The 21,934-nt window shown below is 41.7% G+C and overlaps 2 protein-coding genes across 10 annotated transcripts in view; one reads left to right on the top strand and one right to left on the bottom strand.

The window, feature by feature from the left end:
• PPFIBP1 (PPFIA binding protein 1) overlaps positions 1-21,934 on the bottom strand; it is a 201,737-nt gene that overhangs the window by 103,779 nt on the left and 76,024 nt on the right. The gene's annotated exons all lie outside the window — the stretch shown is intronic.
• Positions 6,016-10,314, top strand: CUNH12orf71 (chromosome unknown C12orf71 homolog). Its single transcript, XM_040233907.1, has 4 exons — positions 6,016-6,070; positions 7,310-7,411; positions 8,781-9,445; positions 9,996-10,314. Exons 1-4 carry the CDS (start codon positions 6,016-6,018, stop codon positions 10,293-10,295), a joined length of 1,122 nt encoding a protein of 373 aa, XP_040089841.1. The 3' UTR covers positions 10,296-10,314.

Here is a 21,934-nt window from a genome sequence, read left to right as displayed (position 1 = left end):
TCTTTGGTGCTCACCTTTCCTCATGGTCCAACTCTCACATCCATATATGACTACTGGAAAAACCATAGCCTTGATTAGACGGACCTTTGTTGGCAAAGTATTGTCTCTACTTTTCAATATGCTGTCTAGATTGGTCATAGGTTTTCTTCCAAAGGAGCTAGCATCTTTTAATTTCATGGTTGCAGTGACCATCTGCAGTGATTTTGGAGCCCAAGAAAATAGTCTCACTGTGTCCATTGTTTCCCCATCTATTTGCTAGGAAGTGATGGGACCGGATGCCATGATCTTCATTTTCTGTTGAATGTTGAATTTTAAGCCAGCTTTTTCACTCTCCTCTTTAACTGTCATCAAGAGGGTCTTTAGTTCCTCTTCACTTTTTGCCATAAGGGTGGTGTCATCTGCATATCTGAGGTTACTGATATTTCTCCTGGCAATCTTGATTCTGGCTTGTGCTTCATTCAGCCCAGCATTTCACATGATGTACTCTGCATAGAAGTTAAATAAGCAGGGTGACAATATACAGTCTTGACGTACTCCTTTCCCAATTTTGAACCAGTCTGTTGTTCCATGTTGGTTCTAACTGTTGCTTCTTGACCTGCATACAAATTTCTCAGGAGGCAGGTAGGGTGGTCTGGTATTCCCATCTCTTTAAGAATTTTCCACAGTTTGTTTTGATCCACACAGTCTAAGGCTTTAGTATAGTCAATGAAGCAGAAGTAGATGTTTTTTCCTGGAATTCTCTTGCTTTTTCTATGATCCAACAGGATGTTGGCAATTTGATCTCTGGTTCCTCTGCATTTTCTAAATCCAGCCTGAATATCTGAAACTTCTTGGTTCACATACTGTTGAAGCCTCACTTGGAGAATTTTGAACATTGCTTTGCTAGCATGTGAGCCTGCTATAAGGTAGCAATAAGGAGACCTACAGTTCTCATCACTATTGTTAGTTACAGTTAGTCACTGAGCACTTGAAATGTGATGAGAATGACCAAAGAAGCATTTTTATAAGTTTAATTTTAATGGTCGCATGTGGCTACCCTGTTGCACAGCACAGTTCTGGGGCTTATAAAACAAGACGGTATGATGTTTTTGTGCCTGCCATTAAACACTTGTATCTGTGGCAGGAATTCAATCTAAGAGTTGCCTTCATGGCAATATTGGTTGGTGAAGTTGTGGGAGAGGAGACCTATAGTTCTCACCACTGTTACTGTCGACTAACAATCTTCAATATTTATGATGTATAAACAGATTCCCTGAAGTTGGTACCCAGTAGCAGCAGCCTGGCTCTAGGGGGCCTTTGGACTTCGGAGGCAGACCTGGGTAATAAAACTGCAAAAGCGAAGACTGGGGTGAAAATACACAACTCAGAGGACTGTCTTGAAAATTAAATGACCACACCTGTGAAAGCACCACGGAACTTTGCTAACACCAAAATGCTATTTTCACCATCATCCTTCTTTAATTAAGTACATGAGCTTTAATAAGGCTTTACCTGTTTGGGACTGGGCATATAAATAGAACGTAGGAAATTATACCCATCCTCTCCCTAATCCCTCAAGTAATTTCAGCTAAGAATTCGATCTGGAAAAAGGATATCCTTGTCAAAATAGTTCTTATAAACAAAAAAACCATGGGGACTTCCTCTTTTCTAAAAAGCATGGACTGTAGTCCATTTAAGTTATATTTATGTAGTCCAAGTAAATCTATATGTTGGTTTTTATCTCTGAAGGTAAAACAATACATTAATATGTAAAACCACATTATAGCAGCACAAGATAAATAAAACAAATTCAGGACAGTGATCCTGGGAGATGTGAGGAAAGATGAGGATCAGTGACTTAAGTTTCATCTCCAATATTTCATACAAAGAGACTTAAGTTTCATCTCCAATATTTCATTCCTTTTCACAAAAACAATGGGTCAAATATGCCAAAATGTTGACTTGACCAAACTTAGTTGTAAGTATTATAGGTATTAAATCATTGACTATAGTCTTATCTATTATTTTTCAAAAATTTATTTTGACCTAATTTTAGATGTACAGAGAAGCTGCAAATACAGTATCCATGTATCTTCACTGTACCTCCCTTAATGTTAACATCTTATGCATCCATAGTACAATAATCAGACCAGAAATTTAACTTTGGGACAACACCATTAACTAAAATTAAAAACACAGTGAAGTCTCCCCAGGTTTCCCACTCATGTCCTTTTCCCATTCTGATAATTCCATCTAGTTATTTCTCTCGAGTCTTCAGCAGTTTCTCACTTTCCTTGCCTTCTATGGCCTTGACACTGGTTATTTTGTTGAGTGTCTCAAAAATGGAGTGTGTCTGATATTGTCTCATTATTAGGCTGTGATTACACATTATGGGCAAGACTACCACAAAAATGACGCTGTGTCCTTAGTGTACCATATCACAGGTTTGTGATATCTTTTTAGACTGTCAAAATATTTCATAATTTCAAAAGATGAAAACTCAGTAGCTATATTAGTCTTGGTTCTCCAGAGAAACAACCAATAGTACACATATGAATGTGTATGTATATCAACACATACACACACACACACACACATATGAATGACAAAAGAGGCTTATTATAAGGAATTGGCTCATGCAAGTTAGGGAAGTTGAAAAGTCCCAAGGTGTGCCCTCTGCAAGCTGGCAACCCAAAGAGACAAGAGAGCAGTTCAAGTCCAAGTCCAGCGGCCTGAGGATCAGGAGAACTGATGATGTAAGTTCCAGTCTGAGTCCAGAGGTAGGAGAAAACCAATGTCCTGGCTCAAAGACAGTCAGGCAGAGAGAGCAAATTCTCCCCTCCTCAGTTTTCTGTTCTATTCTGGTTTCAAAGGATTGGAGGCCAACCCACACTAGGCAGGGGCCATCTGCCTTACTCAGTCTACTGATCCCAGTGTTAATGTCATCTGGAAGCACCCTCACAGACACACCCAGGATAATGCTGAACCAAATATCTGGGTACCCTGTGGCCAAGTCAACACATAAAATTAACCATAATAGTAGCTTAATTTCTAAGTCAGAAACTTTCCACTTTATATATTTAGGCTCTAAATCCCATCAAGTCAAATGGATTTGAGGAAGCATTCCAATTTTTAAACTTGTCATTATTATTGGCTTCAGTTCTAAAACATTGTAAATTCACCACATACTATCATTTTTAAAACCTCAAGAGCTTTATTATAGATGATTCTGCTTCAAGAGAAAAGGTAATGAGCCAGCTATACTATTTAGATAATATACCTGTGACCCAAGGAAAGCTAGGTCACCAAGTCAAAATAAGGCCCTAGGAAAGAAATGAACATAACTGGTATTGTTAATGAGGACCCCGAATCCTCTGATTTGTTATCAGAAGTAAAAGCTAAGTCACCTTTTAGAATTGATTACACTCCTCAGCATGGCATCCTAAAGATGTGTTATTACTTCAATGATGCCTTAGGAAAAAATATCAGAATAAATTATGTAATACATAGGGGTGCCCTGGTAGCTCAGACAGTAAAGAATTTGCCTGCAATGCAGGAGACCCAGGTTTGATTTCTGGGTCAGGAAGATCCCCTCGAGAAGGGAATGGCTACCCACCCAAGTACTCTGACCTGGAGAATATATAACAAGCAATTAACAGTGATTATCCTTTTTCTGGGGTAGGTAAGAAGGCAAGTTTCAAGGACTTTGTGCAGTATATTAAATATATATGTACACACATGCATTTATAATGAAATCTGTATGTATACATATATATACAAACACATGTATATATATATATATATATACTGAGAGAGAAAGTATACCAAGAAATGGCAGCATGTACAAATATATAAGATTTCAAGTTTTCTCTGATGCTTCCCTTGTGTGAAGCTCTTTTCTCTTCAGGATGATTCTATACTTCTTTAGTAGTTTAGGCTGAGAAATAATTTTTTCCCACTTAAATTTTTATGTTTAGTTCAAAGCATTCCATTTGCACGGGTAATGGTATAGCACACAGCTTCTCCCAGAACTTCACTCCAGCTGCATGGAAAGAAAGGAACTCATGAATCCTTTTCTAGGCTCCCAGTGCCCTAGGAGGCAGTCATAGAGTTTTTATGAAAAGCCAGAGCAGAGGAATCCAGATCTCACCATGCCAAAGAGGAAGCTGAATATTTATTTTAAATCTCATTTTAGCCTGCTCCAAATGTGGATGCCATTGCTTGGGGCCAGTCCTATGGTCTATGTACTTAGAATACACAGTTCCACTCAAAGGAGTTTCTTCCAAGGCACCAGAACACAGGTTTAATTTTGGCCTAAGTCCCAGGTATCTTTCAGGGAGGAGGCAGGTGGTCAGCCTCCCAAGAGACAGGAGTGTGTAGAGGGTTAAGAGTTCGAGCTCTGGAGCCAGACTGCTTATGTCTGAACCCAGGTTCTAGGGTTTATGGTTTGGAGATGTGGGAAGGGTACGTAACTGCTCAGGCCTTGGTTCCTTTGTCTGTGGGTGGTGGTGGTTTAGTTGCCAAGTCATGTCTGACTCTTGGGACCCCATGGACTGAACCCCACCAGGCTCCTCTGTCCATGGGATTTCCCTGGCAAGAACACTGGAGTGGATTGCCATTACCTTTTCCAGGGTACTTTGTAAAACAGGGCAACTAACGACGCTTAACTGATTGGGGAGCTGTGAAGATTAAACAATAAGCACATACAAAGTGCTTAGAATAGGACCTGGCATGCAATAAGTGGCCAATAAATGCTACAGAGGAGGCTGCTCCTGACCCGAGCTCCCCATAATTAACCTAGGACCCCAAACCCTCATGGAATGTGTGGCATCTGTGGTTACTTGCCATGTGCCCTCTGTAGAGTATAGATGGTGTCTGCCCATTTCCAATTCTGCCTATTTTTCACACCAGGACATCATAACTCCTGAAACAGACTGACCGAAAATAATCTAACAAAACCTATAAATTTAACCAGGGGGACTGACCAGGTGGCTCAGTGATAAAGAATCCACCCGGCAATGCAGGAGACCTGGGTTCAATCCTTGGGTCAGAATGATCCCCTGGAGGAGGGCGTGGCTACCCATTCCAGCATTTTTGCCTGGAGAATCCTGTGGACAGAGGAGCCTGTCAGGCTACAGTCTATGGGTCGCAGAGTCGGACAGGATTGAGTGACGAAGCAAGAGCATGAGAAATTAACCAGTACAACAGCAAAAGCATTGTACTGATACTGAGCAAATGTAGCAAACGTTAAATATAATCTTGTTAAATGGAAATAAAGACAGAAAAATGTTTGAAAAAGATCTTTTAGCAACTGATAGAGTCCAATGACCTCGAGTTCTTTAAGTCAGACCAGTGTTTCTTGGCTTTTTCCTTTTCGTGTGTGTGTTGAAACCTATGCTTCTTTTTGGATAAATATAAAAACAGTATGGCTTCTTTGAATGCTGTTTGTAACTTGAAAATTTTTTAAAAAGTGACCAAAAAAGTCATAAGCAATATTAATTTAGGAACATGCTTTTTCAACATTGTAAATCAACTATACTTAAGTGAAAAAAAATTTTTTTAAAAACATAACATGTACTTTTTCCAAGTACATATGCACTCCATTACTTGGAAACTCTGAGTGGAAGCCCTACTCCCTTCCTGAGAATCACTGATTGACCCAGAAATAGTACCCCACAGCCCCACAGTTTAGACCAGGCTGGCAGTTGCTGTAACTACATTTGTTAGGATGATTCTCCTGTTGGAAAGGTTAATTTTTGTTTAGCCTCTGCAACCGACTGACTGCCTTCAATCCTACATGACCCAGTTGTCCTCAGAATTTGCACATTTGGGAAGCAGACAATGAAAGACTTACTGCCTCCACCCATAAAGTGCCCCCAGAGATCTCACCGATCCCCTCATAATTCCATGATGCCATTGGGAAGGGGAGGGCAGACCAGGAAGTGGGAGGACCTAGTGAGGTCAGCAGGGGTGTCAGCAGAGGAGGATGACAAGGAAAAGCAAAGCTCAAAGTCTAGAAAAAAATCAAGGCACCTCATGTTATTGAAGAGACTGTCAAAGGAGAACAAGGACAACAAGGACAGAGGTCCAGGTAACAGAACTGGGGTAAAATAATACAGACAACCTCAGGAATAAGGCCGAAGCCCACCTGGGAAGCTCAAAGAAGAATACAGAGGTCCTCAACAATGCATTTCTCCATACCTGTCCAGATCCACCTTCACGTTTTTTTCTTCTAACACTGAGAAATAACCAAGTACTATTACAATCAAGCCCCCTGCCCATGACACGTATCCCACCCTTACTCTCTGAAAGCAGCAGCCAACCTTTTAAGTTCTGAAACTGTCCCCCAGTACTGACTGTGCCCTCTTCTGTATTTGGGGAGTGGGTGCAGAAACTAAGCTGGCCTCTGCCTCCTCCCTCACTTTCTCACTCAGACACAGATGAAGTAGAGTCTAGGCCCACTGTTACCACCTCGTCTCCCCCCGTCCATTTCTCAACCCAGGGCAAAGCTACTCATTGTATTCTCGTGAAAGCCAACCAATAACATTCATGCTGCACCAAGCGCACTGGGAGTTTTGTTTTGTTTGCTTGTTTTCACCATGTTGAGCATTCACTATACTTTGAGTTAACCAGAAGAATGCCTAATAAATGAAACCACTACCTGAGTATGGGCTCACAGGATAAAAGCCAAGTTCCCTAACAGGGGTGGAAGGCTTTCCATGATCTTAGTGACCCTGTTTACCACTTCATGCTTGATCTCCACCCCATACCTGGCTATTTCTCACCTGGGAGTCCTTGCTCACGTGTCCCGTCTGCTTGTAAGGTCCTCTCCCCCAATCACTTCCTCCTTTTCAGCTAACTTCCGCACCCCACTAAATACTGAGATCAGAGGGAGTCTCCTCTGGGAGGCTTCTCCTGATGCCCCCTCCCAGATCTCCACCCCGGTGGCACAGGTACCTCCTTCCGTTCTCCCACAACATTAGTTTTAAGTTCTGCTGCTGCAGTTACCATTCTGTCCTATAAAAGGCTGTTTATGTCCATTTCACCAAATAGGTTCTAAATTCCCTCAAGACAGGAACCATCCTGGACACCGACATGGAAGGAGCTGTCATGGCATCTGTCCTTCTGCCATCCAAAGGAGTCTTGTCAGCTGAGTTGATGAGGCGATGGGATATTCTGGGAGCAAGGCACTAGCTCCTGTAGCTTTCAACTCCTTTCTTCTCTCTTCCCACACTGCTGACTCTAACTTGGGTCCTTCTGTTACCATGGTAACCAACAGTCCCAGAACACAGACTTCTGGCAGTTGGACTTTGAGCTACTGAGACTCCAGACCTGAAGGATTTTTCATGTCCCCAGTTTATGGCTCAGGAGTTGGCAGCACCCCTCTCACGTGGGCAGCCACCAAGGCCGAACATGACAGAGACTACAACAGGTGCATGCATGTGTGCCTGTGTATTCCTACCCTCTCCCCCGGTTTCTATGGGACATCATAGAAAAAGTGCCATCAGAGGGTGGAAGGACGCACATCTAAATGGCTATAACCTTTCTGGGAAGCAACTTGGTGTCAACTATTAGGAGCCTTTAATACATTTGTGGCCTTTGATCGATTAAACCCACCTATAAAAACATAAAGGGAGACACAAAGATTTATTAACAAGGGGTTTTACTGCAGATGTGTCGATTAAAGACAATAACTAGGTCATTACTAAGAAAGTGGTTAAAATAGACAGAATAGCCATATACACGTTTAATGTAGGTTGTGCCATCAGTTCAGTCAGTTCAGTTGCCCAGTCGTGTCTGACTCTTGGCAACCCCGTGGACTGCAGCACGCCAGGCATCCCTGTCCATCACCAATTCCCAGAGCTTCCTCAAATTCATGTCTATCAAGTCGGTGATGCCATCCAATCATCCCATCCTCTGTCGTCCCCTTCTCCTCCTGCCTTCAATTTTTCCCAGCATCAGGGTGAGTCAGTTTTCCAGTGAGTCAGTTCTTTGCATCATGTGGCCAAAGTATTGGAGCTTCAGCATGAGTCCTTCCAATGAATATTCAGGACTGATTTCCTTTAGGATAGACTGGTTTGATCCACTTGCAGTCCAGTCTGCCTGCAGTGCAGGAGACCTGGGTTCAATCCCTGGGTTGGGAAGATTCCCTGGAAAGGGGAAAGGCTACCCACTCCAGTATTCTGGCCTGGAAAATTCCATGGACTGTACAGTCCTCGGGGTCGCAAAGAGTCGGACAGGACTGAGCTACTTTCACTGTCACTTTCAGGTTGTGCCATAAAATATAATCATCTCAGTTTCAACTGATGTGACTTTCATATCTACATATACACATGATGGTACATATATATATATACATATATATATATTGTTGTATACACATAAGTACATATAAATAAAAAGAAAAGATTATAAGGAAATCCACCAAAGTGTTTTCATGATGATTATCATTATCTTTGGACAGGGGAATCACAAGCATATTTATTTTCATCTTCACACTTTTTTATATTTTTCAAATTTTATAGCATGATCATTTTTCTTTTATGATACAAGTTTTTTCAACTGTAGTAATAGATGATAGGAGGCATCCAGTGAAGATGCTTAGCAGAGAGGGTTGTATAGAGCAGGTTTTTAAAGGGAGAGGGCTGCCTCTTTTATTCTTCATTGGAGATTGTAACACAGATGAACTTCTCTCAGAGTGGGATAGTTCCAAATAGAAAAAAGAACAGATAATGTTATTGGGTAAGTACCATATTACCCTCCTCTTCTCCCCAATCCCACTTAGACTTTCTCTTTTGAAGATCCCTGGGATGAGGGAGACCTGAGATTTGAGCCTTCGAACTCCATGGTGCACTCATTCTCCAGCAGCTCTGAATCAAACCTGAGTCTCTCTGTGGGCTATTTCCCCTGTGAGGACACCCTCTCCTGTGAGCACACCCTCTCCTGCGAAGACTCGTCTTCTGAAGGTCCCTCAGTCCACTTTGTCCCTCCTATCCAAGGGTCATGGGGGACTGAAAACACAGGGAGGCGCCTGGCGAGACGAGGCCAAATACAGGATGGCCCAGAGCAGTTCTGCAAACTCAGCATCACGCTGGCCTGGGATGTTGATGTGGCCTCTAACAATTCAGACTCGACCATTAACTGTGACCTAAGTGGAGATAACAAAGACAAGCACCCCAAAGAGAAGACACAGATGACTCTCAGCAAACTGGATGGTCTTGTGCAAAAGCTTGAGAAATTTCTAGAGAACCAGAAAGATGACAAAGATGATGACTCTGTGTTCCCTGAATCTGCTCAGGAGGAAGACTCCCAGCTGCCTAGCAGCTCCCTTCCAGGTATGGCTCAGGCTAGTCATCAAGAATATGGTAGCTGTCAAGACTTGGCCAAGTTCAACCCACTAGAAAATGAAGATGTCAAGCAGTTTCCAGAGATTCTTCCAAGGCTTCAGAACCAGGAGCTTGCTAAGGTGAGCAGAGAGGTGCCTCACAGGCAAGCACAGGATGGGCCTGGTGGAGGGTCCAGGTGAGAACGCATGGAGCGTTACTCCCCACTATAGAAGGGACAGAGCAGAGGGGAAGGCAAAATACCAAGGAGCCCTGAGACAGAGAAGAGGGTAGCAATGTAAAGACAACAATTATGACCACAATACGAGTGTGTGTGTGTGTGTGTGTGTGTGAATATTAATGAGTACTGAAACTGAGCACATATAGCTGGGTTGTGTGTTAGTCATTCAGTCACGTCTGACTCTTTGTGACCCCCATGGACTGTAGCCTGCCAGGCTCCTCTGTCCATGGGATTTTTCAGGTAAGAATACTGGAGTAGTGGGTAGCCATTCCCTTCAACAGGGGATCTTCCTGACCCAGGAATCAAAGCCAGGTCTCCTGCATTGCAGGCAGATTCTTTACCATCTGATCCACCAGGGAAGCCAGTTAAAGGATCTGAGCTCCCTACATGGACAAATACTGGCCCTACTGTTGTCCAGGTTACACAATATCTAACATTTGTCTTCTTGGCAGATAATAAGCGAGGCAACTGGCAGCCAAGGTACAGATATTGCAGAGATCTCCTCAGTCTTATCAGGTCCACCAGAGAAGGACACTCACTCCAGCACAGCCCTCTCGTGTCTGAAGTTCGGGTGGGTCTTCCGCTGGCTAAGGCCCCAAGTCCGCTCCTCACTTTTGGGGAGAGAGGACCCCAAGGAGGCCACCAAGCACCCCCGTGAACTGGTACAAAAGAGAAGATTCTCTCGCAGAAGCAAGAGAATCCAACCTCAGGAATCCTTCGAATTAGGATGCCCCATACCACCAGATTTTTAAACTTTTTGATAGTCCCTATTCTACAATCCCCACAAGTTGTTTTCCCCAATAAACAAAATATATATTCTTTTAAAGAATTTATTTATTTATTTATTTTTGGCTGCCCTGAGTCTTCATTGCTTTACAAGGGCTTTCTGTAGCTGTGGTGAGTGGGGGCTTTTCACTGTAGTGGCTTCTCTTGTTTCAGAACATGGGCTCTAGGGAACACAGGCTTCAGTAACTGCTGCGTGTAGGCTCAATAGTTGTGGTTCATGGAGTCTAAGGGCACAGTCTCAATAGCTTAGTTGCCCAGCAGTATGTGGGATCTTCCCAGGCCAGGGATCGAACCAATGTCCCTTGTATTGCAAGTGGATTCTTAACCACTAGGCTACCAAGGAAGCCTCCAGCTGACTTATTATTTAAGAAATAAAGCCATGTAAACACATGACTATAAAGGGTTATGGCAAGTAAGAGTATGCACATGGTCCATTCAGTTCAGTTCAGTGGCTCAGTCGTGTCCGACTCTTTGCGACCCCATGAATTGCAGCACGCCAGGCCTCCCTGTCCATCACCAACTCCCAGAGTTCACTCAGACTCGTGTCCATCGACTCAGTGATGCCATCCAGCCATCTCATTCTCGGTCATCCCCTTCTCCTCCTGCCCCCAATCCCTCCCAGCATCAGAGTCTTTTCCAATGAGTCAACTCTTCGCATGAGGTGGCCAAAGTACTGGAGTTTCAGCTTCAGCATCATTCCTTCCAAAGAAATCCCAGGGTGGATCTCCTTCAGAATGGACTGGTTGGATCTTGCAGTCCAAGGGACTCTCAAGAGTCTTCTCCACCACCACAGTTCAAAAGCATCAATTCTTCGGCGCTCAGCCTTCTTCACAGTCCAACTCTCACATCCATACATGACCACAGGAAAAACCATAGCCTTGACTAGACGGACCTTTGTTGGCAAAGTAATGTCTCTGCTTTTGAATATGCTATCTAGGTTGGTCATAACTTTTCTCCCAAGGAGTAAGCGTCTTTTAATTTCATGGCTGCAGTAGGGCACTGACAATGACTGCCCTTTTCTTTTCCCAGATCTTTTAATCTACACTCTCCAAATTCCCCAATAGAATAACAGTGTTCCTTCTCTCACAAGAGCCAACACACAAACACAGAATTACTTCTCCACTTTCTGGAGAATTCCTGCAATGCCTTCTCAAGTCCCCCATTGCCTGAGGCACTCATCTTTAAAGACACTGCTCCAGGGTTGCTAGGAGGCCAAAAGTGATTCTTCCGGTTGACATCGTCAGCTTTACTTAAGCTGTCCCCCAGTCCCCACCTTCACACCATGGCTTGTATGTTTCAGCTCTCTTGATATGACTATTTTACCTATAGACTCTGACCTCTTGAAGACAAGCACCAGGCTTTGGTTTTTACTGCAAGATCTTAACAGAGTCTGCTATAGAGTGCTCTATCTCTATATAATCATTTTAAGATTTGAATGTATTCTATTTCTCTTTTTTTCCTACATAATTTTTTTTAAAAAATGAAACACAATAGCTTAGACTTGCTATTCCTTAAGTCAAAAAAGTTACTGGTCAGCAGGGTTAAGAGTAGGAAAAGAGGGTTGGGAGAGATAGGAAGAAGAGGAAATGGCAATCTGCAGAAGGTCAGAGGACGTGGTGACCTAAAGACTGTAAAAACTAAGGCCAGAATAATTTAGCAACTATCATGAATTTGATGGAGAAGGCAATAGCAACCAACTCCAGTACTCTTGCCTGGAACATCCTATGGATGGAGGAGCCTGGTAGGCTGCAGTTTATGGGGTCGCTAAGTCAGACACAACTGAGTGACTTCACTTTCACTTTTCACTTTCATGCATTGGAAATGGAAATGGCAACCCACTCCAGTGTTCTTGCCTAGAGGATCCCAGGGACGGGAGAGCCTGGTGGGCTGCCATCTATGGGGTCCCACAGAGTCAGACAGACTGAAGTGACTTAGCAACATTAATTTGAAAATTTAATTCAACAAATATATATGGAGCCTTACTGTTGCTTTAGATGAGACACTAGAATACACCTAAAAGAAAGATGACAACTCCTACCATCATGGAACTTGTAACCAGTCTTACTGTCTGTTCAATTCTTTATTAAATGAGTCAACCTCTGAGAAAAACTCACCGCAAGTGAACTACTATAAGATTGCCCACATTAAAAAGAAGCCCTGTTCATTCGTAAGATTTCTAACATATTAGTGTTTATTTCCAACATATTAGTGTTTATTCTAATAATTAGTGTTGTATAAACCTGTTTGACAAGTATGAACTCACCTCTATGACTCAATGTACTTTACAAGCCTTTATAATAAATATTCTTCATAAAAACTGTAATTCCAAATATTCTTTGAGATTGTTCTGCTACATCTTAGAAAGTGAGTCAAAGTGTTTAAAAACAAGAAATATTTCAGTACCTCTTCATTTATTATAGTGTCAAATATGCTACGAAGCTCTTAGTTGCATGCCAAACCAGGACCAGGTTCTCTGCTCTGTGTTGTATCCAAGGGACTGGGGCTGGAGGAGACTACCACAAGGCAAGAGAACTGAGAGCAAATTTGGCATGGTCATGGAGCGACTCCAGCTCTGCAGAAACCTCAAGACTCTAGGAGAATGACTGTGCTTGCCAGGCAATGTGCTAATCTAATTTCTTCAAGTGAACTTCTCAGTCTTGTGATAAAGCTCAGATGCTTGAATTAGCAAGGTTTTGCCTTATTCATATTCTAAACTCTGTAACACACAGTAATACAATCCAGCATGCAGGGTAAGAAATTATCAAACAAATGTAAGGAGTATTCAGCTGTCTCCAAACACAGAATTAGGATTGGTTAAAGTAAATTTCACAGACCACCTCATGCCACATCAATTTCTCACTCAGCAAGATCTCAACAAGAGAAAAAAGTATGTGATCATACCATACCAGCAAAATAGGGGCAAATCACTTTTCCAAACTTCAAGAACATAACATGAAAATGCTCAAAGGGAGCAAGGGGTCCAAGGTCTACCTGATCACAACAATAATGTACAAAATCCTCTTACGAAACAATGAAAAGGAAAACAAAGCAAATTATAAATGAATTCATAGAGTTCTGGTAATGACCCCAGTATTCAAGAATAGTTTTGTCTAGGCAGGAGGGATAGTTAACAAGCTTCAAAAATAGGTCTCTTCATCATGAACTGCAAACAAGAGAACTGATACTGCATTCAGGGTACTTGCTAATCTCAAGATGGACGGGGCAGCGGGGGGAGCGGGGGTTTCAATTGCAATGTCCAGAGTCAATCTTTTCCTGCCTCCTCTTACTACCTCAACAAAGAGAACAACACTTTGCTTTCAAAAGTGAAATGAGATCCTCATCAGATAACACCAAGTCACTGAGTGAGCTGGTCATGAGCAGGGGAGGTATAAAGCTTTAGGATAATTCTTGAAAGAATTCTAAGTCTAGATCAAGGAATTCCCCCTCCTAAACAATTTCTGTTTACTATCTACCTTTCACAGGAATTTCATGGTTGAGATGCCCATTCGATTTCAACTAACGTGCCTTTAAAGAACTATTTATAAAGAATATTTTCAGATAGGAAGGCAGACATGAAATATCTTTTCAGATTGTGGCTGTTGAATGAAAATTCACCTCATTATTAACTGAATGCTCTCAGTCTAGAAGGAAATCAGAAAGGTGATTTGTTTTGCTGTTCTTCATCTGCACCAACAAAGATTTATTACTTTAAGGGCAAATCCCCCAAACTAAAAGACACACCCCTCTCTCTCTCTCTTTTCTAGAACTTGCTTCCTATACATCTACTCACAAAATAAAACACTTCTGACACTGAAAGTAATAATATATGTTTGGATAGTTGTTTCTGAGTTTCACTTTTGTCAGCTTCTCTGCCATCTGTCTTTGGGGTCTAGACTTTTTCCAAACAGGGATGGGGGTAAAAAGGAGAAATTTTCTTTAGTAAACTAACTTTCAAAAATTCAGTTAGTGGGCTTCCCTGGTGGCTCAGAGGTTAAAGCGTCTGCCTCCAATGTGGGAGACCCAGGTTCGATCCCTGGGTTGGGAAGATCCCCTGGAGAAGGAAATGGCAACCCACTCTAGTATTCTTGCCTGGAGAATCCCATGGACTGAGGACCCTGGTGGGCTGCAGTCCACAGGGTCACAAAGAGTCGGACACGACTGAGTGACTTTACTTACTTACTTACTTACCGTATTGCAACCACCAACCTGGTCACTGATTCACATAAAGATTCAAGATGAATGTTAAAAACCCTGGATGAATGACTGAGTGTCAGGGAACAAGATATACACATGGTCCTGAAGAATTACCTGATAGATAACTTATTAAGGGGATTAGGTACCTGTACAATGAGAGGTTCAGTGAACACCAACTTAATCCAATGATTAAATCTAACCTAATGACTATCACATACTTTCTAAAGAGAAGCGGTGTATTCTTCCTAGCACTGTTGAATCTGAATCTAGTCATTAGGAAACCAACAATCAGATGAACCCATATTGAAAGACATACTTTGAGACAAATGTTTTAGACTTTTCAAACATGTTAACGTCATGAAATACAAAACAAGAAAAAACAAAAAAGGGAGGGAGACAAGACAATTCAAAAAAGACAAAAAGAGATCTGACAACCAATGGCTATTTACCATCCTTATTGAATCCTCCAAATCTACAAAACTATGATAAAAGATTTTTTAATGATTGGAGAAATCTGAATGGGGGCTGTATATTAAACACTTTCAAGCAGTTCAGGAAAAAAAAAAATAGATGTTAAAACAAAGGTGGGAAAAAAACATTAAAAAAAAAAAAAAAAAAACTCCAGTAAGTAGGGAATCCAGATCTCTGTTACTAAAGTATCATATTTGCTGTGCCTGTGTGATGTGTTAGTTGCTCAGTCATGTCTGATTCTTTGCAACCCCATGGATTATAGACCACCAGGCTCCTCTGTCCATGGGATTCTCCAGGCAAGAATACTGGAGTGGGTTTCCATTTCCTTCTCCAGAGGATCTTCTTGACTCAGGGATTGAATCCCAGGTCTCCTGCATTACAGGCAGATTCTTTACCATCTGAGTTATCAGTGATAGTAACATCTTCAGTTCAGTTCAGTTCAGTTCAGTCGCTCAGTCGTGTCCGACTCTTTGCGACCCCATGAATTGCAGCACGCCAGGCCTCCCTGTCCATCACCAACTCCCAGGGTTCACTCAGACTCATGTCCATCGAGTCAGTGATGCCATCCAGCCATCTCATCCTCCATTGTCCCCTTCTCCTCCTGCCCCCAATCCCTCCCAGCATCAGAGTCTTTTCCAATGAGTCAACTCTTCACATGAGGTGTCCAAAATACTGGAGTTTCAGCTTTAGCATCATTCCTTCCAAAGAAATCCCAGGGCTGATCTCCTTCAGAATGGACTGGTTGGATCTCCTTGCAGTCCAAGGGACTCTCAAGAGTTCTCCAACACCACAGTTCAAAAGCATCAATTCTTCGGCGCTCAGCTTTCTTCACAGTCCAACTCTCACATCCATACATGACCACAGGAAAAACCATAGCCTTGACTAGACGGACCTTAGTCGGCAAAGTAATGTCTCTGCTTTTGAATATACTATCTAGGTTGGTCATAACTTTTCTCCCAAGGAGTAAGAGTCTTTTAATTTCATGGCTGCAGTCACCATCTGCAGTGATTTTGGAACCCAAAAAAATAAAGTCTGACACTGTTTCCACTATTTCCCCATCTATTTCCCATGAAGTGATGGGACCGGATGCCATGATCTTCGTTTTCTGAATGTTGAGCTTTAAGCCAACTTTTTCACTCTCCTCTTTCACTTTCATCAAGAGGCTTTTTAGTTCCTCTTCACTTTCTGCCATAAGGGTGGTGTCATCTGCATATCTGAGGTGATTGATATTTCTCCCAGCAATCTTGATTCAAGCTTGTGCTTCTTCCAGCCCAGCGTTTCTCATGATGTACTCTGCATAGAAGTTAAATAAGCAGGGTGACAATATACAGCCTTGACATATTCCTTTTCCTATTTGGAACCAGTCTGTTGTTCCATGTCCAGTTCTAACTGTTGCTTCCTGACCTGCATATAGGTTTCTCAAGAGACAGGTCAGGTGGCCTGGTATTCCCATCTCTTGAAGAATTTTCCACAGTTCATTGTGATCCACACAGTTAAAGGCTTTGGCATAGTCAATAAAGCAGAAATAGATGTTTTTCTGGAACTCTCTTGCTTTTTCGATGATCCAGGAGATGTTGACAATTTGATCTCTGGTTCCTCTGCCTTTTCTAAAACCAGCTTGAACATCTTAAAGATGTACATATTTAAATCATTAGTATTTTTCACTCTAAACAAAACTTAGGTAGTAGTCTGATTTCTCAAGTGATATAAACTGGGCAATTCTTTAATGTGGATTCATTCATCTGGACACCTGCCTTTGAATTCACTACTGGCCGCAAGGAATTTACAGTCTCATAGGTTAATAAATATTCATCCCCTAAGTCCCTCTAACTGTAAAAAGACAAACTGGAACAGTTGAAGAAGATTAGCATCTAGGCATTTTTCAAAAACATTTCAAATTTCAGGAGTTTATTTAGCTTTTGTAAGAATGATGTTTGTCTAATGGAGACCCAGGCTTTCTGCCTTCAAATTATCACAAATTTTGGACTTCTCTGGCAGTCCAGTGGTTAAGACTTCACCTTCCAAAGCTGGGGGTGTGCGTTCTATCCCTGGTTGACGAGCTAAGATCCCACATGCCTCATGGCCAAAAGACCAACATAAAGCAGAAGCAATATTTTAAGAAATTCAATGAAGATTTTAAGAAATGGTCCACATCAAAAAACTCTTTAAAAAAATTATCATAAGTTTTAAGATCTGGATAGCTCATGTTTACTCTTCAAAGAACTTCTTGAGCATTTTTTCATGTTTCTCACAGATCAAGAAGAGCTTGCCACTTATAATATTATAATAACAATTCTTACAAATTGCTGTGACATTTCATTTTGAGTGGTGCTATATTCTTCTGCTTCTTCCAATGTAAGAAGCAACATAAGCCTAAAGTCACCATATAATGCATTGAACATCCTGAGAGCAAAAGAGAGGGCTACCGTAGTCTCTCTTAATTAAACTTTTATGGAACATACTTTTCATATGATTAAAGCTTTAGATGTTCTCTTAAATAAATGCACACATTCATATATACTAAATACTTTGCAAACAACTGAGAATGTTCAGAGACTCCCTAAACCCTACACATTCAGGTTCACAACCAAGTTCTTAAATAAAACTTGCAGGCTTCAAGTCCCAGGTCCACCACTTATTTGTGGTAGATCCTGGGAAAGTTACTTAAATTCTCTGGGCTTTCCATTTGATCTATAAAATGTGATACTAACAGTACTCATCTCAAAGTGCTACAGTAAGGATTAAGTAAAAGTGCCTGACACCTAGTAAATGTTGACAAATTTTAGCAGCTGCTCTTGCTGTCTTATATTTCCTTTGTTTTAAAACTGTGCATGGCTCCTAATGACTACAGCATTAAGTCCCAGCAAACTGCCATTACGTTTCTTTCCACCAGATTGATGTGCTTTCCCAGTCTTGGTTAACAATGCTTCTCCCTCACCTCTACACTCCCTGCACTACTTGTCCCTGTACTTATCCCTGCTGTTGCTCCCTGTACTTTCCTGCCTCGGTGCCTTTGTTCACATGGTTCCCTCCCCTTGGAACCGCTCTAACCATGCTCTTCCTTCAGTCTACCCTGCTACCTACCTACTCCCAAATGTACCCTTTAAGGCTCACATTAAATCCAAGCTCTTCTATGGAACTAAGCAGGTTGAAAATAAGTCTCACCTTCTTTTGTGCTACCATCACTACCTGCAGTAAGTGTACAATTTATCCTGTTTTACAGAAATGTGCTTCTACATTTTTCATCCCACTAGACAAAAGTCCCTGCATTTTACTTATCTTTTTCATGCGTCAAAGCCCCTGGCCAAGTTTCTAATATATAGTAGCTCACGATAAATATTTGGAATATTTGAAATGGCTAATCTGCAGGAAATAATTGAAACAGATAATATCTGAAATTGAATGTAATTTCTGCACACATAAAATTTCACTTGCTTCTACTTTAATCAAGTCTAGTCCCTGGATGTTTATATTGGGGGCTGTGGAGTGTGGCCAAGTGTAGGTGTTTCCTGAGTGGAAAAGCTCAGTTCTGTACAACAGACAAAGCTACTTAATAAAAAGGCAGCCACAGCTTTTTGCTTGCCTTAGTAGAAACTGAGGTCTAGCCTCTCCTTTTTACTTTAAAGACACTTCAAAGCTTCCTATTTTCTCTAGATCAGGAGTTCTCAACCTCTAGCCTGAGGACTCGTACCTCTCTTCAGATCAGCAGAAGCATTAGATTAGAAATAAAGTGCACAATAAAAGTAATACACTTGAATCATCCTCAAACCACCCCTCACCCCAACCCCTGGTCCCCGGAAAAGTTCTCTTTCACCAAATCAGTCCCTGGTTCGAGAAAGTTGGGGACCACTGTTCTATATAATATTTAGATGCACTGACTCATTCAATTATGTTTACTGAACATTAACATGTGAGTCTACTTAGGGAGAGATTGGTATCTTGCCAGACATAGCACAGGGGCTGTAATTTGAGCTAGGGCTGAAAGGAAGAGCTGGGTGAAGGAGCAGACAATACTATGCAACGACTGTAAATCCTAAAAGGCATGGCTGGGTTCCAGTGATGGGTCCAGTTTAGCTTGAGCATGGATGCAATGGTTAAGAGTCTGAAGTCTGAGGGAGAGGGATGGAGCCAGGTTACTAAGGAGCTTTGAATTGGTTTTTAGGGGAGAATGGAGTTCTTGAAGCAAGAGACTGACATGATCAAATCCATGACCTAGGGACAGGTTTCTAATAACAGCAGTGTGGGAGTGAGGTTAAAGTGGAGAGAAGTTGGTATCAGGAATATTAGAGAAAAAAATGCTGCCAGCCTAGCTCCATGGTGAGATGGAAGAAGTCCAATGCAGTTCCAGCTCTTTTTAGTAGTTTTCTCAAAATGGTTGGTGGTACTCCTGTTCCATCCTCAGGCCCTGCTATGATGCCCTCCATGATACACCAGATCCAAGACACTACTCTCTCTGATGGTTAATAAGCATTTACATGAGTTAATGGACAGGAAATTATCTAAGATAAAATGATGCATTAGATTCCTATTGTGCCCTCAGGCACCCAGGCACCATGGAACAGATTTCTCCTGGCTCTTTCATTTGTTTATTATTCATTCACTTACTGAGGTCCCACTATGTGTTGGCATTACCCTTCATGCCAGGAACAGGAGGATACACAAGATGTTGTTCCTATTCTACAGGATATTCAAAGTGCATCAGAAGAGTGAACTGTCGTTTATATTCAACAAAAGGAGTTACTAATTAGCCTTCATTTTACTTAAAGCTGGGATGACCTGGTGGGTCAGATGGTAAAGAATTTGCCGGCAATGCAAGAGACCTAGGTTTGACCCTTGAGTCGGGAACATCCCCTGGAGAAGGAAATGGCAACCCACTCCAGTATTCTTGCCTGGAGATTTCCATGGACAGAGGAGCATGGTGAGCACGGCCCATGGGGTAGGCAGAGTTGGACATGACTGAGCGACTAACACTTTCACTTTTTCACTTTTACATGACGCTATTTAAAAAATGTGTTCTGGATATTGGTTATAGCACCAACTTGAAATACATTTTTACCTTGAATGACTGGCTTTCTACATGAGCTATAAAGCTGAGCTGAAGGAGATTCCTGCTACAATATCTGGGATTATTTTGCTTATATTATACAGTAGATGTTCACGAATTTTCCCACTAGCTAAAATTTATTTGTAACCCCAAAACCATTATCAATGGTGCTTCTGCTGTTGTTCATGGCCATACACAGAGCAGCAAAAAATTTAAGTGCCCATGTGCACAGGCCCAGCTGAGGCTGAACAAGGCAAGAAGGCTCTGCCTTCTTGTTTCAGCTCAGCTCTCCCACTACAAATAAGTGTCCCAGGGACTTCCCTGGCAGTTCAGTGGTTGAGACGCCAAGCTTCCACTGATGGGGACACAGGTTTGATCCCTGGTTAGGGCACTAGGGTCCCACATACCACATGGTGGGGCCAAAAAAAATTAAGTAAGTGTTCCATGATCTATCACATGTCATGTTTCACACTCACATGCTTTTGGTTGGTGATTTCAGTGTTTAAGATGGTTCCCAAGCACTTCAGTATTTCTAAATGCAAGAAAAGCTGTGATGAGCCTGGGAAAGAAAATGCATGTGTCAGATAAGCTTAGTTCAAGCATGAGTTACAGTGCTGTTCATCATGAGTTCAATGTTAATGTATCAACAACATGAAATAAGGTCCCTTGCAACAGAAACAAGGTTATGCATTGGTCAGTTGGGAAAACACTGTGACAGAAGCTCACAGGAACCTAAGCCTGTGTATCCGCTAGGAGCAATGGTTCAGTAAGCACTAATTCAGAGTTCTGGCAACTTTACAGACAGTAACTACTACAAATAACAAGAATCAGCTGGATTTTCAGTGCAAAGAACCAGCCATAACACACTGATTTTTCTTTTCCAGCTCTACCTCCTGAGGATTCAGTAAGACCACAAAGTGAGGAAGCAGAAATCATTTTCTACTGAGTGAAAAAAGTCAAATATCACATAATCTCACTTATATGTTGAACCTAAAAAACAAACAAACAAAATGAAAACAGATTCAGAGATAAAGAGAATGAATGACTGGCTGTCAGAGCAAGGAGGATGTGGAGGTGGGTGAAATAGGTGAAGGGGATTGAGAGGTACAAACCTCCAGTTATATAACAAGTAAGTCATGGGGATGTAACACACAGCATAAGGAATTATGGTCAATGGTGTTATAACAACCTTGGGGACAGATGGTTCCCAGACTTATCATGGTGAGCATTTCACTGTTGCTGCTGTTGTTCAACTGCTCAGTTGTGTCTGATTCTTTGCAACCCCATGGACTGCAGCACACCAGGCTTCCCCATCCTTCACTATCTTCTGGAGTTTGCCCAAGTTCATGTCCATTGATCATTTCACAATGTATGCACATGTCAAACCATCTTGTAAGTATATCTAAAACTAACATTATTGTATGTCAACTGTATTTCAATTTTTTTTTTAAAAAATGACAAAAAAGAAAAAAGAAACCACCTTCTGGGTATTGTAACACTTCAGTAGAATTAGTTGGTTTTTTCTGTCCCTGAAGAGTCACTCAGACACAGTCTCTCAAAGAAGGTCAAAGTAAATGGGTACTGGAGGCATTACCGTTTTCCCCTGGGAGATGTCTTATGCTTAATGGCCTGATACTCCTTGAAGACCATTTATTTTCTGCTTTATACAATACTTGCTTTTTTGAGAACCCCAATAATCTTAGTGAAAGCTCCCTGAAAGGAGCAGTCTGTGCCAGACCTCAGCTAAGATCAATTTAGACCCTGAAGAACCAAAAAGCCCACTTTTTTAGTCAAATTATCATTCTTTAATTTATAAACAGTAAGACACTTTAAGTCCCACCAAATTATGCAAAACTTTTGAGAATGCCCCAGAATCCCACATTTCCCTTGTAAAAG

This window comes from Oryx dammah, unplaced genomic scaffold (assembly GCF_014754425.2).
Source record: "Oryx dammah isolate SB20612 unplaced genomic scaffold, SCBI_Odam_1.1 HiC_scaffold_29, whole genome shotgun sequence".
Taxonomy (NCBI): Eukaryota; Metazoa; Chordata; class Mammalia; order Artiodactyla; family Bovidae; genus Oryx; species Oryx dammah.
This window is presented reverse-complemented; position numbering and strand designations above follow the sequence as displayed.

Excerpts from the sequence above, each read along its gene's own strand:
- CUNH12orf71 (XM_040233907.1), top strand. The coding sequence starts at position 6,016 with ATGTTATTGAAGAGACTGTCAAAGGAGAACAAGGACAACAAGGACAGA. Across the intron at positions 6,071-7,309 it reads CAACAAGGACAGAGGTCCAG|ACCTGAAGGATTTTTCATGT; the intron begins GTAACAGAACTG and ends CTGAGACTCCAG. Across the intron at positions 7,412-8,780 it reads CATGACAGAGACTACAACAG|ATCCCTGGGATGAGGGAGAC; the intron begins GTGCATGCATGT and ends TCTCTTTTGAAG.